General features: G+C 33.5%; 1 protein-coding gene across 2 annotated transcripts in view; it reads right to left on the bottom strand.

Moving 5' to 3' along the window:
- Positions 1-17,721, bottom strand: part of TBC1D22A (TBC1 domain family member 22A) — a 153,846-nt gene that overhangs the window by 73,701 nt on the left and 62,424 nt on the right. For both annotated transcript variants that reach the window (XM_031603144.2, XM_031603071.2), the window contains exon 10: positions 13,234-13,309. In XM_031603144.2, the coding sequence (XP_031459004.2) occupies positions 13,234-13,309 (76 nt within the window). The remainder of the gene's footprint in view (positions 1-13,233; positions 13,310-17,721) is intronic.

Raw genomic sequence — 17,721 nt, 5'->3', positions numbered from 1 at the left:
GTATGCTGGACTTATTTTTCTTCCTTTGGATGACTTAAACAATGGTTCACAATGATATAAGAAAAAAGAAAAAAGATTAAAGTCACAGCTTCTCAATATACAAAAAACAATCTACGAACTTATAAAATGAAATGAATATGTAGATATATATTCACTTATTTCTTAGACTAAAAATTATTTAGGACAGGACTACAAGCAACAGGATTCGCAAATAATGTAACCGTTTCCAAAAATAAAACACTGGTAATAAAAAGAAGACAGTAATAAACCAGCAAAGAAGGATAAAAGAGAGCATAAATATAAGCTCTGTATTCACTTGAAACAAAAAGTTGAGATTAATGCATGCAAAACAGAGCAAATTTAAACAAATTGAAGCTTAAATAATTTCTTAGTATCAAATAAATACAAATTTTTAATAAGTATCAACGTATCAAAGGTTTCTAAAGAACTACTCAAGCACACAATATCTATTCTGGTGTGTTTGCTATTTGAGAGCAGAGATAATCACTTGCATGGGTTATTTCCATCTTTAGTAGAACTAATCTGCTAGTTGGACTTCTTTATATTTAGAAAAATTTACCTCCAAAAGAATCACATTCTCTTAAGTGGTTTTAGCTAACATGCCATAAATTACAACTACTGCAGAAATGCTTATGTCTTACTTCATCTAAATGTATGACAAGAAGTCTTTGTTAAGGCCTCAATAGGACATCTCTATTCTATTTCTTTGTGAAAGATTTTTTTGCTACCCATATTCTCCTTCATCTACATTCACACAGGCATTCTAGAAGCTAAGACAATGAGACCACTCTAATCTTCGAAATTCCACATTTATCAGAGCTAAAAAGGCACTAAAAAACTACATGAACAACTAACATCCCAACAGCACAGTGGCACTGTTACAAGACTTTATAAAGATTAAGGTAGCAGATGTTAAATAACATCTGAAATATCTGAATTTTTCTGATCAAAAAGATCAGCTGTCCATCTGTATTACCCACTGTGCTTCCTGGGGCCTCTGTGTTGAAGCAAGCAGGCCAGAGAATAATGGAAATGAACACACAGTAAAAACTTACAGAATACGTTTCACCCACGCCAGCTCCATTTAAATTTGAATGCATTGTACAGGATTGTAGGTGAGCCCCATAATAACAGTTTAACAAATTATTATTTTTAGTTATTCAAAATTCTGATAGCTCAAAGGCTTAGACTGAAGTTATATCATTCTCTTTCTCAATACACGTTGTATGGCTATATGAAAGTTTTAGTCAATATGGCAACTAACTTTCAGAGAACTGAAAGTTGTTTCAATATGGAAGAAGCAAAAATGTTTCCTATTTTAAAAACAACCAACAGCGAGCCTTTTTGCAAATCAGAACAGTCACAACACATTACACCAAATGTTCACTGGCTCCAAAAGTGTCTAAAAACAAACACCTATAAATATGTATAAAACATCATTACATTTCCAAAGCACTCTCTTTGTCTCTATCTACCCAAGGCTAAATAATCTATATTTTTAAAGTCATAAACTTCCATTATATAAATAAAGGCAAAATATATTGTTTGTGAACATCTTAAAAATATCTGCTACTTCTGGGATTTATTTATATTTTTTAAACTTGTAGCTATACATAAAAGTGTGCAAATCTTCAAATGTTCTATTTCATTTCTAAATATAACACTAATCAGGTAAATAGATACTACTAACACAAAGACTGAACTGCTACTACAGGACACGATCAGTTAAGAGAATGAGGGTGGAGAGGTTACGATGTTCCAGGCTTTTAAGTGATGCCATCAAGTTCTGGATAATCCCTCCCCTCCGCTGTGTACACGAGAAACACTACATTATTAGTGTATATTCTGCCTATGCACTGTAAATATTTTTAAAATTATTCATAAAGGAGACCTTTGTGATGGATATCCCACTACCCACAATCACCTTTGCCTTCTAATCTCAAAATCACGTGGATAATCTTCTACCTTTACAAACTTAATATCCTCCTATCACATTAAAACCTTTCTTTCCAAGACTTTCTGCAAAACTCATCAAGTACACAATCTGTGATAGAGGCAACATCCAATATTAAGGCTGGTTCTAAGGTCTGTATGACATGACATGCATGGTAGAATTGTTTATCCTTCAGTAAAACGATGAGAAGTCCTCAGCTTGAAAAGCTATTGAAAGGAGAAGGCAACCATTGTAATCACGTGTCCTAACACCTTCGAGAAATGAACTTAAGAATGAAACAAGGCAGTAAAAACATGCAAGTTTACATACTGAAGAAAATATAACACCTTTTGATATTCATTTTCAACAGTTAGAGGCCTCGCATGCCTTGCAGTACTAACAGGTACAGAACCACTGAACCACTATCATGTGTCCGCCTTCGCTCTAGGGAAATACAGCTGCAAGTCACATATGCTGAAGTGAAATACAATGTTAAATTTATTTCAGATACCTATATTGCAGACTACAACTTTTAGATAATCAAGTAGAATGCAGAAACAGTCAGTTGTATTTCTAGCTGATGTACTAACTCACAAACACCACCTAACATTTTTGTTCTTCACACAGTACAAACATATTTCACTTGGTTGCTTGCAGACATCGAAAGTAATGAAGAACAATAAATTGTGCCAGTCTTTATATTTCAACTAGTGTTTAATATTCATAATGAATTTCTTGGAAGTTGTTTTCTAGTCTAAAGAATTTGAAAAACAGATGACTGAACTCCCTGAGTTATACGCAATTGATGTAAGACGGGAGTAGAACACAATGACTGAAAAGGCTCATTCTTCCTACTTTGTAAGTAATTGTCAGTAAGGGGCTATTTTGCTGATAAAGGTAATTATGACAGTTGTAATCTAAATTTAAATTTTCCATTTCACTGGAAATTAGCACGAGTCAGCAACAAACAAGCAAGTTATATAATTACTGTCAACTTTCAGATCTCAAGTATTTCACAAGAATACATTTACTGCATTTTCAGACAGCAAAATTGTGTTATAGTTATGAAAAAATACAACTTGTACCAAAATGAAAAAAGCCCAAGAATTATATTTACTAAGGTTCCCAATTTTTAAAATAAATATGTACACAGCAATGGTTTTAGTGAAGCAAATCTTAAAAAATAAGTACAATATGCAAATGTAGCATATCACCAAAAATGTATATTTCATGTTCTAGTATTTCTAATTACTGACAATTTTAATAAACACACTTACAGGATATATTAATTTGTTCACATATAGGCATCCTAAACACTAATGATAGCCAAGTATGTCTCACAAATCCTCTTAATCTGGAACAATTCTATCCATCACATCTCTGTTAAAAATCTTTGTAGCACCCATTCATTATAAGATTACATCAACATGTGCTTTAAACTTTTTAAAAGCCAAAATACTTATGTTTCTATGAATTCATAAAAAATTTCTGAAACTAATTATGAGTACCTAATGTTGTAATGTACAGCTAAAATTTTCAGTTTCTCATGGAAGCAGAATCTATATGCATAAAATATTTATTACTGTTTAATGCCAGCTTCTCACACTGTTTTACTGTTTTCAGAATTAAAGTTGTATGTGACTACAGATTCAGAAACTAAAGCAAAGCACAGTTAAGGACAAAATAACCTGCACTAAAGCAGGACAACTTAAGGCTGACCTGACTGGGGGACACTGACACAACAAGAACTGGGAAAGTTTCCACATTAGCAAAGAGGAATAACAAAATAATAGTAAAATGATGCTTGAATTGCCAAATTACAGTGGCACAGCATGGAGCGTAATTTATTACTTTGCAATGCTAGCCATTTTATTGATGACCTTTATTTAAAGAGGTCAACCCTAGCAATCTTTTCTGATGCTTGACTCTAAGCCTAGTGTTGACATTTTTGAAAATTTGGGGTTTTTCATAGTTCAGCATTTCATTTTTAACTCCACTTTATCATCACTTCATACACATTTCTAAAGTAAATATAAAACAGACTAATTGTTGAAACATCATCTGAAATGCAATTAAAGCATATCTGATAAATAAACAGGTGTTTTAATACAAGGGAAGGAAGAAAAAGCATGTATTTGTCTTCATTAAGATTCTTCTTGAAGTGATTTCAGTTGCTACAAGAGTATTTCCTTTGGTACCAATCCAAAACAAATAGAAAAATAATGGCAGAGGCTTTCTTGACACTCTTCTTAACACAGAATAATGCCTGTGGTCTTTATACTTGATATATGAAAATGTGCCACACAAGTATACTAGCACTCTCAATTTCAAATGGTACTTTAGCTGGATTTTCTTCTTTCCAGGCCAAGTCAATAAAATCAAGTGCTATAATCTAAAACTTTAGAGAGTAACGTAATGGAAGACAAGCCAAAGAAGTTGAACAATACAGAGGACTGACATTTCAGAAAACAGTTTCTACATCTACTACATATGAGAATTCCTACCGTCAAAATTCTCCTTGGTTTTGCATTTGTCACTTTGTTACTTTAAAAATGACTGACATTCCCCCACCCCCCCCCCCAAAAAAAGAAAAAATGATAATCAATGATCTTAGAGATAATGATGCAAAGCATGTCACTCCAAAAAAAGCACCGCTTTAAAACTTAAAATCCTTTCATTTTGAAATACACAAAGTTTACTGCAGATTTAACTTAGAATCCTAATTTTCTATGAATTTTCTAATGACAATAGTCTCATGGAGGAACGCAGTAGAGACTGAAAAGTAATTCGGAGCCTCAAAAACACTCAGGATCTTCATTCACCATCTATTTTTTCCACTACTTAACTTTCACTATTTAATATTATTTAATATTTTTGTAGAGACTTTAACAAAAGTGATAAATAGACCAGTAAGATCCAAATGTTTCCTCTTGTCTTCTCTTTTGTAAAACAGATAATACAGCTGCAGAATTTTCTAGCTAGCTGTTTTTGATGTTTTGTATTTTGTCTACTGAATGTAAAATCCAGACACCTTTCTTCCCACGTCAAATGTAGTAAGAAATTATTACTTATGACTTAATTAACTCACTCAATTTGTCAGCTAATGTTGACAGTGAAGCTTCGTAACACAGGTTACAGCAATTTCATATTTAAATGTTTTAAAAGCCCCATGACAGTCAAATACTACAATGTTTGGCATTTCATTGTCTCACGGTTGATAAGATATCTCTCACACACCACAGTGCAAACATTTAGCTTTTACTTGCCAGATTATCAATTAAATTTGGCTACTGTTTATTAAAAGATGAAATTATAGAAAAGAAAATCACGTGGTTTAATCTCATATTAACTTATATGGAACATGCTTGCAAGTTTGAACTTCATCTAACTGTTAGATTACGAATAGGAAATGCCTCCCATGTAGCACTGCCACAGTTTTTATAAATCTGAGCTGCCCATAGTGATTTTCCTTCCTGTGTAGTATTGCAACTTCTCAACTACAGAAAAGTTTTCACAGCCCATTGCAGGGATAAAATGTTATGTACAATATCTGTAAATAGTGTAAAGGAACAGATTTCTTTCCCAGTTTGTTCGTAATGCTGTGACTTGGTTCCTGACTGACAGTCTTTGCCATCATTTACAAAACTTTAGTACTGTCCTCTTAGCTGAGCAAAGCAAGCAACCAGCCAACCAACCAGATTTTATTCTAAGCAATGAAGCGTTACAGTAAGCAATTCTACCTGATTGAACTTCCTAACAGCATGGAGAGTTACTAAAAAAAGACGGTACTGTGGCATAAACAACAAGTAACATACTTGAGAATATTGCTGCTCACTATGAATGCTACCAACCACAAGGGTAAACTTGTAATTGTGAGAGCAGAATCTCATGATGAACTGCCTGCCTCTGACTTAAAATAAACACTTGACAAAACTGGTTTTGGTAAGCAATGCTTCCCTTTACCGAAGGCAAGTTCTGCATTTCGTTCTTTATTTTGCAAACCGTCTCCACGTTGTTCAAAACTAGTGTGCTTATGGGAGACAAAGATAAGAATTTGGAGCAAAACCTCAACACCAGGTATCCCTAGATGCAGATTAAGGCTTACAACCAACAAGAAACCCTCAACTTGAATTAATGAAAGTTGGAAAAAATTGATTTTGTCAAGAATACAGCTTAGCAATGAGTTATTAGTAATCGCCATTATTTTTATTAATATACATTAAAAACAACAGAAATTCTTGATGACTGGAAAAAGACACTCAGAAGCGATCATAAACCTGCACTTGAAGACAAGCTCTCGCTATGATACATATTTCTGCTTCAAGTACTAGTAGAGATCCAAATAGATACAATTAGCATTTACGTTTTTTTGTTCCAGAATTAGTTTGCCTTCTACCTCATCCTTTGTAAGAATTATAATCATATCATTAAAAGCAATAAATAAATAAACAAATCCCTGAAAAGTGCAGTATAAAATGAAAACAAGACTGGCAAAAGACCAGACATATTACCTAATAATATTCTCTTCATAGCCTACAACTTAGATAATTGTCTATTTGAAATCAGCCACCTAAATATAGTGCTACTTGTTAGGACTTTGAGAAGTATCTTCTTCATACTCAAAATATCCAGCTGATATGGAAAAGTCCAAGAGACTGATTCCAGAGCAGAAGCAGAAAATGGACAGAGGGACAGACAGGGGAACTGACACGAGGGATGAGAGACCTAACTGCCTCAAGGAATCAAGCACGTAATAATTCTGAAGTACCCAGAGGAAAATGGAGGAAACTATTAGGAAAAATACTAACAGTAATCTAAGCAGTACAACATTCAAGCTAAATGCTAAAAATACACTTGGTGTCCCAGGTGGAACTTGACTTTAATATTCAAGCTGTAACAAATAACAATGTTATTTGTTTGATCAGATAGTTCTACTTCCAAGCATTCATCAGAATACTGTAGCCAAATCTTACAAATCACAACTGTGTGCATTCATAGACTGGGTTTACGCCCAACACTTCTTACAATTCAGATCATGTTTTTTTTTTTTCTTTATTTTTTAATTTGCTGCAAAAATGTAAGTTTAGGCTAATAAAAGTGTTTAGAAAAGTCAGGAATTTATAAACGATTTTAACATCAGTCTTAATTAACTCTTGTTAAGATCTCTGAACCCTGTACGAGCATACAAACATAATCTCCTCAGTAAAATATAGAAATATGATTTAAAAGATAAATTAAATAATTATAATGCCCAGTGAGCAGCATCTAAGAGTAGATTAAAGTATAATACAGTAATTACAACCGTAAAATCAGATAAAAAATAAGATGGCATTGTTAAAATGAAAAAGAGCTCTATGGCACAAATTAATTTAAAACAATTACGAAATGCCTACAAGTTTTTTAATCACTTCAGCATCAAGCTGACACATAAAGAATGACCTTATTAATCACTAATTTTCAACAGCAGCAGTAAGATCTAAATAAATTCTATTCCCATTTCCAATTCAAGCAGCTTCAATGGATTTAAAGAATGTGAAGTCTTTACAACTATGACAACTGGCGCTTTTTTTCCCCACAGATACAATTTTAGTTGAAAATTACAGGTGTCAGTAAAATGCTTTACAATATAATTAAACATGGACATAATTCTGCACACACGGTTAAGTATTCTTTAACCATACTTCAAAGAAATCATTAGCATGAATATACAGCAAAGATTGATCAAATATCACCACAGTATCATCTTCAGTTCATTGTATGAACAACCAAGATCCAAATTAAAAACTGAACAAATTAGTTAATTTGTATCTATCATGGTATATTGAACAGACACCTAGAGTGGTGTTACAGAAGAAAATATATTAGCCTTGGTTGATATTTTGTCTTTTTGAGAATCAGATTTTCAAAAGCAAAAAATCAAAACCAGTTTTCTCCACTGCTTAAAAAGCCAAATCAGCACGGAAACTAAATAATCTTTACAGACTACCAAGTTATAGAAACTACCAAATACATTGCTGCAAGTACTTTTGGGCCTTAACTAATTAAGATCTTAGCAAAACCATAAAACATTTGTATTTGAACGACTGGATGGTTCTTCAGGAATGGGCGTCTCTCTCTCTTACTCAGAACAAGAATGTGCAAAATGCTAGGTGCCAACTCAACACAGAAAGAAAACTGCAGGAAGCCCAATGAAAGTTCTGCTGTTTAGTACACAGCTCTTAACGCTGTTTGTCAACTAAATGGACATTAGATAGAATAATTCTCCATTGGCTCTATATGAATGAAGGACATACTATAAGCAGGCCCAATTAGTTAAGAAACCATAACATAAATACTGAATATTAAATAACCTATCAGACACACCTAAAGCAAGTATTTCAAAATAGAAGTACAAAAAATGATACAATGAAATAAGTTCTTTCACTGTGTATAAGCAAACAAACATATAAAAGTGAAAAATTATAAATTAACGGGGACTTGTGAAGAACTTAACTTGCACATACATACACAACAAAGAAATACAAACAAAATATTTATACAGCTCTTTTTCTCTGGGTAAAAACAGTTAAAATATATGTACAGTATAAACTTAAGGCCATATAACAACAGCACGTTAAGAGGATTTTCTTGATTAAAAAGTCTTTATTGTGGCATTACTGAAAGAAATGCAGATATCTGACCAAGACATTTGCAATCCATGAGAGAAATAAATAAATAAATAATGATTAGTGAAGCTAAGTTTAATTTGTGAAGAACAGAGATACTCAGAACCAGTCTGGACACTTTCCTGTGCAACTTACTCTGTGGAAACTGCTTTACAGAGGAGTTGAACTAGATGATCTCCAGAAGTCCCTTCCAAACTTTGATTTGTGAAAACATAGATCAGGTTGCTCAGCACATAACTGCAAACTTTATGAGTTATTTTGTCAGACATTTAGAATAAAATGTTTCATAATTATCCTCACAGAAGATGAAGAATATCCATACTAGGCTCTGAGTTGTGAATACCACCTTACAAGTTTTTTCGAACATTAATCAGAATACAACTTTAAAAAAAAAAAGTAATAGACTGTTTTATTTTTTTTTTCCCTCAAGTTGCATTTTTGCTAATTTAGAGAGAATGACATGCAATTTTAACAGCCTGTATTTTTGGTCAGTTTACGGGAAAAAACAAGACTACTTCTATGTGCAAATGCTCAGCCTTCTTCCAGGCTGCCTGACACTTAATTGTGTTATTAATTATCAGATGCTTTCCAGTAAGCTGAAGAAACCAAGACTCTCCTAAGTCTGAAACCAGGTAAACATCTGTAAATTCTGAACACATAAATCCTGAGTTAATTTTGCCATTCCTACAACATGCCTCCTCGATTTCAAGGCTAAGTGAAGCAATTGTGGAAGAGAGCATCATACGAGTGTGACCTGTTTACAAATCATGAGATTGTTCACTATTTACAGGAGAAAAGCCCCACTGACATTATAGAGAACAGAAAATGTAGCTTCTTGTAACAGACAGCTTATACTATTGAGCAATTTATTGATCCCCTCTTGCAAAACTTTTGTAAAATTCTTAGACGTGAATGATGATGACAAGGCGAAAAATGGGACAGAGTTTGAAGACAAAACATTATTCAGTCTTACCTATAAAAAATTCCACTGAGTACACGGGTCATTAAAAATACTTTCTGGAGTTTAAATGGGCTGAGATTACAATTAAATTAACAGAGTGTCTTGGCTGTTTGAAATCTAATTCAGTGTTTTGCACCGTACACACAAGGACAGTCATATTGAGAGGAGTTGTGATCCATGAGGCTGGGTTAATGAAGGTTGCTTGAATCACTAACATAATGTATTAACATTCTCCAAAGGGTTAGGTATCACTTTTCATACACTGGTAACCCATTATAATAAGCAAACAAGCTGCACGAGCTTCATCCATTCAAGCAGCTACTTATTATGTTAAGGTTCTCTTCACCATTCCGATTATCCAGCATCAAGAAAATAATGTGACACAGTAACAACAGGAACATTATTTATTTCCACAGTAATCATAATTAGCAATTAGAGTATTTACAGTTAGTATACACCATACCATTTCTTTTTTTAAAGCACAACTATTAAATTCATATCAAGCATACTTTTCTCTTTAGCTGCAGTACAGCAGACTCAATATGAAGATAAAAGGAAAAAAGCACACAGAGAAGAGTAAGAAAGATAACAACTTAACTGTGTCATCATTCCATCAAAAAATCCAACGAGGTCAGGATCCCTTATCTGAGACATCTTCCAAAAGTTAAATAGCAACACACGCCCACCACTGCCAACAATGTCTAAAACCTTGTTTTAATCTTTCATGTACTTTGGTCTATATTTTCTGGCAGAAGAGAGGAACTAGCTGGACACTCCACTACAGAAAAAGAAAGAATACTGAAAAATCTTTTTCAAAGCGTAAGTGCGCCTCTGCACTACAAGGGTTGTGATCAGCAGAATAAGTGTCCAAGTGGCTGTCAGTTACAAACGGCACAAACAAATAGTTACAAATCTCAGAGAGAAATACTGGTGCCAATACTGTGCAGCAACTTCATGTGTGACGGGGAGAATGGCACCTAGTGCACTCCCAGTAGTTTTATACACGATACCAAGTCGGGAGGAATGGTTAATAAAACACACTGTACCTTAATTCCATAAAGGAAGATTCTATTTACTTGGACTAAAATTAAGTCACAATGATTTTTGGTAGTCGCTTGATGGTAGTCAAAGCCTTGAAGAGTCTTATGCAAGGAAGCTGCAGAATGTCCATCCTTGGAGATGAGAGCTGGGGTCTAGACCACTGACTTGTGGAGTAATTCAACCAAAATAGTTTTAAGATTCAATAGCATCAATTACACTGAAATTCTTCAGGCTTGCTACTATTTGAAAAGTAACAGCTTTATAAAATATTTCATAGTCTCATCTTTTATTCATGGAAAAAATGATTAATTCCATTTCCTCGCTCTGACATGTCACAATCCCCATTAGTTGTTTAGTTTAGTTTAATAGTTTCCTAACACATGGTTTCCTTTCCTACATATGCCACACATACGTCACATGGATAACATACATCACAAAATATACCTGCTGTAAGGCAATCACTTTCTTATTTAGGACTTTGTTTCGCATTCTCCAACTATACCACTCCTTCAACTATTCAACTATACCAAGAATCTGTAATTAAGAGTAATCTAAGATGTTGCCTTGTTACTGCTTCATACAGTCTGAAGAGTCAACGCAAACTAGCAAGCACTCACGTACTCTACTAAAAACTGCCAGAAAATTAGCATTTCTAAAGTAGAAACGTTATTATTTAGTGTCCATCATCATTTTTAACACTTTGGCAGTTGTCTCCAGCCACAGACCTTGATATAGGATCTTCTATACTCTGTAACTCGAAGTAAAATTACCCACAGTGTTGGTTACATCCTTTCTTAAATACTACACAATTTACATCAGCGAATATGTTGTGCCTACGCTTAGAAAGATACATAAACAACTGCAATTTTTGAGGAACCGCAATTTTGGTGTACTTCAACAATTTTCTATTAAATACAGTCCTATTAAAGACCTCAAAAAATTATTTCCAATCAAATAAAAATCTGGAAGACATTTTAATTGCAGTTAGTTTACTAAGTCAGTAAACAGCAATTAAATTGCCCCACAAAGGACAGTTTAGGAAGAAAAATGTATTTGCTACAACTGCCCTTTTTTTCTTTTATTTAAGTGCAAAGACTTCAAAATAATCCTTTACAAACATAATCCACTGACCCAAAGCACTGAAGGTACAAATAAGCCTTCAGCTATTCTTCCTTTCTTATAAAACAAACAATAATATATTGTTTATTTATTTTTTCTTAAAATGTTAAGAATGAGTTTTATTATCAGAACAGTATTTTTCATTTTAAAAATGTGTTTCCATACTTTACTGACCATGTATATGATGTTACTTGCAGGTATTGTAATTATGCACTTTATTTAAAAATGCATTTATTTCTATGAATAATTGAAATTTAACCACCTATACTGAAATTAGCATAAAATAACATGAAAATCCATACTAAAAGCAGTTAGATGATTTCTGAAGTTATAAAATACACTAATTTAGAAACATTTCTAAATAAACATTTTCCTACACTTTACATAGAAACATCCCTTTATTTTTAATATTAATTTATATGTTCTTAAACATACATACAATTACTACAATTTTATATACATCTACATTTATAGCAAAATATTACATAAACACTGCTCTCCTGTTCTTATCTTTCAATAATTAAGAATACGTAAAGGCCATGAAAAGCTCCATCAAAATTTAGGTTGCAAGTATGTGCAGGCCAACCCAAATTTGCTGTTGAAATTACTGGCACAAGAAAAACTCACAAATACATACAGTGAAATGACAGAATTAATCTTTTCACACAGATTATCAAATATTAAACTACTCAGGAAATACTTTTTTTCTGTTTCATCATTGCCAGGCTAAAGTCACAAATATATGGCTGGTTCTGCTTGGCAACATTTTGTTAATACTCTGTTCATTAATTTAACAAACTACCAAGAGAGTATGTTTAGAATGGGCAAGCATTATCTCTTGGCTTTCATTTAATTAAACTCTGCTCTAGCAATATGACAGTCAGCATTTCATGAAGGGAATTATTTTAAGGATGAAGGTAGAAAATATTTCAAAGTGCCCTGTTAAAACATGAAAGCATAATCTCAAATTGCCCCAGCACATACTGTAATTTATCTATAATATTAAAGATGCTATTTCCAGAGTTCATAATTAATTGGATTCCACTGAGAAATTATTCAGGCATCCCAGATAGCAAAACGATGCACAAAGGCACAAAACATAGTGCCAAAGGACAGCCATAAACAACCACTGTGACTTGCCCGAATTACAACAATCATTGAGCTTAATATGAAATGAATACCGGCTGCCTTTTGTATGTGGTCATTACTCTGCTGCAAAGAAATTGCCATTGAATTTTGATTATATTGCCTTAATAAAAAGTAATGAAAGTGGCTCATGCTCTAGTAGCTTTCCTTTAAACGATACAGGACAGTGATCTTTCAAAGGCCAGCGTGCCACAAATTGCCCGAGTGTGACACCTCATCTGAGGAAGGCTACATTACTCCACCACTGTAGGTACCAGCAGTGATGCTGGCTTGATTTCATGCAAACATTTTGGCTAAACGCTTTCAATGAAACACTACTTAGAAATTAGGTTAGCTTTTAAACTTACCATCGATCCGACTAACAAGCTCTTCCAACATTTTCACTTTCTTTTGAATTCCTGGCTGTGCAAATGTGTAATTATCCTAAAGAAGAGACCATACACAAACATAAGTTTATGGAAAATTAGAATTTCCTTTCCCCCAATTACTTTTTTTTTTAATTTTTTCCTTTGATTTATTTTATTTTTGTTTCCTTAAGGTGTTCAAGTTTTGGTTTTGCATGTCCTAAGTTTGTCTTTACAGTTCAGTAGCAAATAATCATGCTCCATCATCTTACACAAGAGTGCGTGCCTAACAGCATACCTTACAGCTACTGCTGTATCATCTGCTTGCTACCTGCTAATCTAGTGGCCCCAAAGTTCCAACTACATCATGGAAGTCTAAACAGCTTCAGAAGGCATTCTTCTCAAATGTCAAAAGCTGTCGTGCTACAGTGTTTTTTCTTAAGGTCTTCTTTTTTCCCCCCACCACAAATTTATAATTTTAATCACAGATAAGGAAGGAAATATGAAAATTAGACCCTAATATAAATTTGATCCTTGTAAGTTCAGAATAATGCCTTCCAACAGTGTGAGAAATCAAAACTCTATTTCAACGTAGTCACAACTGCTGTGAACATAAGGTAATAGTTAATATCATGTACCAAAATCTAACGTATGAGCTGTAAAGTTAAAATGACAGGGCACTTACATGCATTTGTCTAAATGCATTAACTCTAACTAGACTTTCTGTTTGTTTATATACTCATTTACTTACTTCTTAAGAAAGTTAACTCTAAGTTCCAGAAGTAGTACTGTATTCAAAGTACAGCGATATGGTACTCAATTATACAATCTATAGCAAGTTTTCTGTAAAAGTATTCTTACATATTTAACAAAGAAAGCAAATGCAGCACTAGAACACTGCTGCTTCCCATGTGCTGCAACAGCACCCTAGCTCCCATCTATGAATCTGAAACTGCTCCTTCTCAAAGCATCGTTACTCCACACACATCTGGAAATGCAATCCAAAATCACAAACTTAGATTTTAAAGCTATTAATTTTGTTCTTCACTGTATTTCATCTTTCCCTACTCATTCCTTTTCCTATTTATTATTTCAGCTCCAAGTGAACCCAGTTCAGAATTACTCTTCTACTTGTGCTGACTCATCTATATGGGAACATCCTTGTTGGCTCACAAGAACTATTTTCTAATTAAACTATTCTATCAACATTCTCTCCTATGATATTTATAATTGACTCTGAAGCTTGTGAAACTGTGAAAAAATGATTTTACAAACATAAAAAGTATTCTGACATCTAGAATTCTTAATCCTTTTATGCTTACAGGTAAAAGAAAAGCAAGTAACAGATTTAAAGGAAAACACGTCCAACTCGTTGTTTCTCAGGGCGATACAGAAGTTCAGCGGTTTAGATTTGAGTTTTTCTAACATATCGTTTAATTGGCTTTATCAGCTTCCAAATTCAGCATAACGGCTCTTCAAAAGACCAAAGTTTTTATTTGTAGCATTGACAGCTCTTTATAGAGCACATTTTCAATACAGTCCCCTCCTAACTTCTGCAGAAAAAGACAGTCCAGTATTTCAGCTCTCCTCCCTCTTCCCCCTCACACGTGTGGGTTCTCACAGGCATGCTACATTACTCATCTTTCAAGTTTTTGTTATTTTTCATTTATTCCTTGTGTAACTCATCATCTATATGAAGCAAGAGACTAACTCTGAAAAAGTCCTAAGGAACAGCTTTTTTTTTTTTTTTTTTTTTTTTTTACCTCCACATATCTTCAGCAAGCAGCTAACATAAACACCATAATTCTAACCTCTCTTCTTGACTCTGTCTAGAAAGTATTCACATACAAAGAAATATGAGATAGAACAGAAGGTACAATAAATATTAAAAAAACATGCATTACTGTGCAGTAAATTCCTTGACATTCTGCTCAGATAGCTTCCAACATACTTTCAGTGAACCGTGCTAACCTACTTCATGGCTGAATGGCTATAATATCTAGTTCAGACTCCAACATATAATTAGTTTCACCTTACAATACCAAAGGTTAAGACTTTATAATGTCACAGGGGCTCCAAACTTGCTTCACTCTCAAATCTTTGTGTTAATTGCTGGCACTTATTCTGCAGAGACTAATAGCTAACTGCCCTGCAACTACAAATAGGCCTGGCAGGACTTTTTCCTCAAAAATAATAATTAAATCTTAAAACAAAATACTTCAATTGCAGCCTTTACTATATGAGAAGACATGAACACAGTAGAAAATTTTTACTTTTTTTTTAAAGGTTAGATTTTAGAGGTTAGAATTTTAAATTGAATAAACTTGATTAGAATGTAAAAATAAAGAAAACAAGCACACTGAAGAAATGGATATAATTAAAGAAAAAAAAGACACTGAATAGATTTAACTCAAATTCTCATCCTGTACTCACAGAAGGAAGGCAGAGAGAAAAACAGTTTCCAAAAATCACCATGGGAATCAAATCCCATCCATTTTGCTATCTCTGTTCTGACAGCTGACAACAAGGTATAATTTGGCCAGTAAGTCCTACTGTGGACAGTTTCTGTGGATACACTGAAAAAGTGGTATTGAGTAAAAATAAGGATGGGTCCTACTTTCATTTTTAATAATCTCCAGATGTTGCAGTACACCTCTAGCACTTTTAATTGCCTAGAATATAAAGTAGATTAGTGCAAATGTGTGTTCCAGTATTTTCAACCACTTATGAGAGGCAAGTCACTGTGATGTATACTGTAACAAAAATGCTCCATTTCTTATCACCGTGCACAGCCACAGTACTGACAACTATCTATTCAAATTATTACTAGCTTATTGAATGCTAAGAAAAACACAGTTGCCTTTTAATCATTTCTTAAAGGTGCATCCAAAGCAACTGTTAACCAAGTTCTACACTGTTCTGGTATTCTAATTTTAAATGTCTTAAAAAATGCTAAATGTACTTCACAGCTATAAGTCCATAAGAATTCTGAAAATCTTTCTTTCTGACTTCAATTATTTTAATTATATGTGGGAAAGGAAACAGTACTGGTGAAGGCCATCTGGTGTATTGCAAAAGCAGCTGTAAGGATGTATAGAAGGAAAGAAATACAAACTATTACATATAAATACATTAACACAGCTACATTACATTATTAATCACATATAGAAAATTTATAATGTGTATATATAAACAGATATATAACACAATATGCACTTACAAAGAGACACGAAAACATACTGTATTATTTTTTTTTACTTGGACCTTTTTAAGTACTTTCTAATTTTAAGGAACAACATTTCTTATCTACACATCGTAAATCTTAATCTTTTAAATCCTCTGACCTTCCTCGCTGATTTACATTATTAAAAATGCACGTAAGGAATTTTTGAGTATTAAAAACGGCTTGAGAGGAACATACTCATTAATTTGCTTTGACTTCTGATTAGCCCCAAAGTGTCATGTAGTCTGAATAGGTGATCTTTGGAGGCTCCTTCCAACTGAACAATTCTATTCCATTCCCAGGTGAGAAGATGAAATCAATTTGCGTGTTCCACAACTCCTTTAAACCTGACTTCTGAAAACTTTTTAAAAAGTCCATGCAACATATTGGTCTCCAAATTAGGTGAGAGATGTGATGTGATGGATGGACCACTGGGTGGATAAAGAATCGACTGGATGGTCACACCCAGAGAATTGCAGTCAACTCTCAATTTGCGGTTCATGACGAGTTTCAGGATCTACTTTGAAATAATCTGTCTGAGGCCAGACCATCAGGAATCAAAACAGTCCTGGACTGCTCAGAGTCATGACTCTATACAGAAGACCATAGCAGTTTTGCGTTTTAACTATTCCAAGTTTTGAACAGGCAATAGCACACGTATTAATTAGTGTTAGTTCAAAAGGGTAGAGCTAACGTAACAATAATGTTAATTACATTCCAACAAGAAGTAGTTACAACAACTCTATTGATCAAGTTGGCACAGTCACGTTATTGAATAAAATATATCTATTTTTTTCTTCAGGTACTAATAAAGTCTTCTTCAAAGACTTCTCTGAAGATGAGTTTCACACAGGACTTTGAAGATCTGAAGGTCCTTCAGAAAAGACACAGAATGGCACAACAGTGTATATTTTTTGCCTTCAGAAAAAGTCTGCCCTTAAGGCTATTTATTTTTAAAAGTGTAATAAAGCTATCTTGAAATGAGAAAGTTAAAAGCTGCTTATAGAAAAAAATTCTAAACCCTTGTTGTATTTTAAATCATCTCCTTAAATGTGAAGTTTAAAACAGCATGTATTCTAATGGAGTACATCAGAAAAACAGAAGCAGATATCTGAAAATGAATACAAAAGAAATCCTGGATGGCAGCACCTGTTTGGGCCACATACTTCAAAAATTTCAGTCTCACGTACGACACATAGGTAAAGAAAGAGAGAAGTGATATTCAGAGATATTATTTGACTAGTAATTATTACAGAGGTTGAAGTTGT

Source organism: Phasianus colchicus, chromosome 1 (assembly GCF_987193195.1).
Source record: "Phasianus colchicus chromosome 1, bPhaCol1.hap1.1, whole genome shotgun sequence".
In the NCBI taxonomy this organism is placed as follows: domain Eukaryota; kingdom Metazoa; phylum Chordata; class Aves; order Galliformes; family Phasianidae; genus Phasianus; species Phasianus colchicus.
Note: the sequence above shows the minus strand (reverse complement) of the source record. Positions and strands in the feature narration are given on the sequence as shown.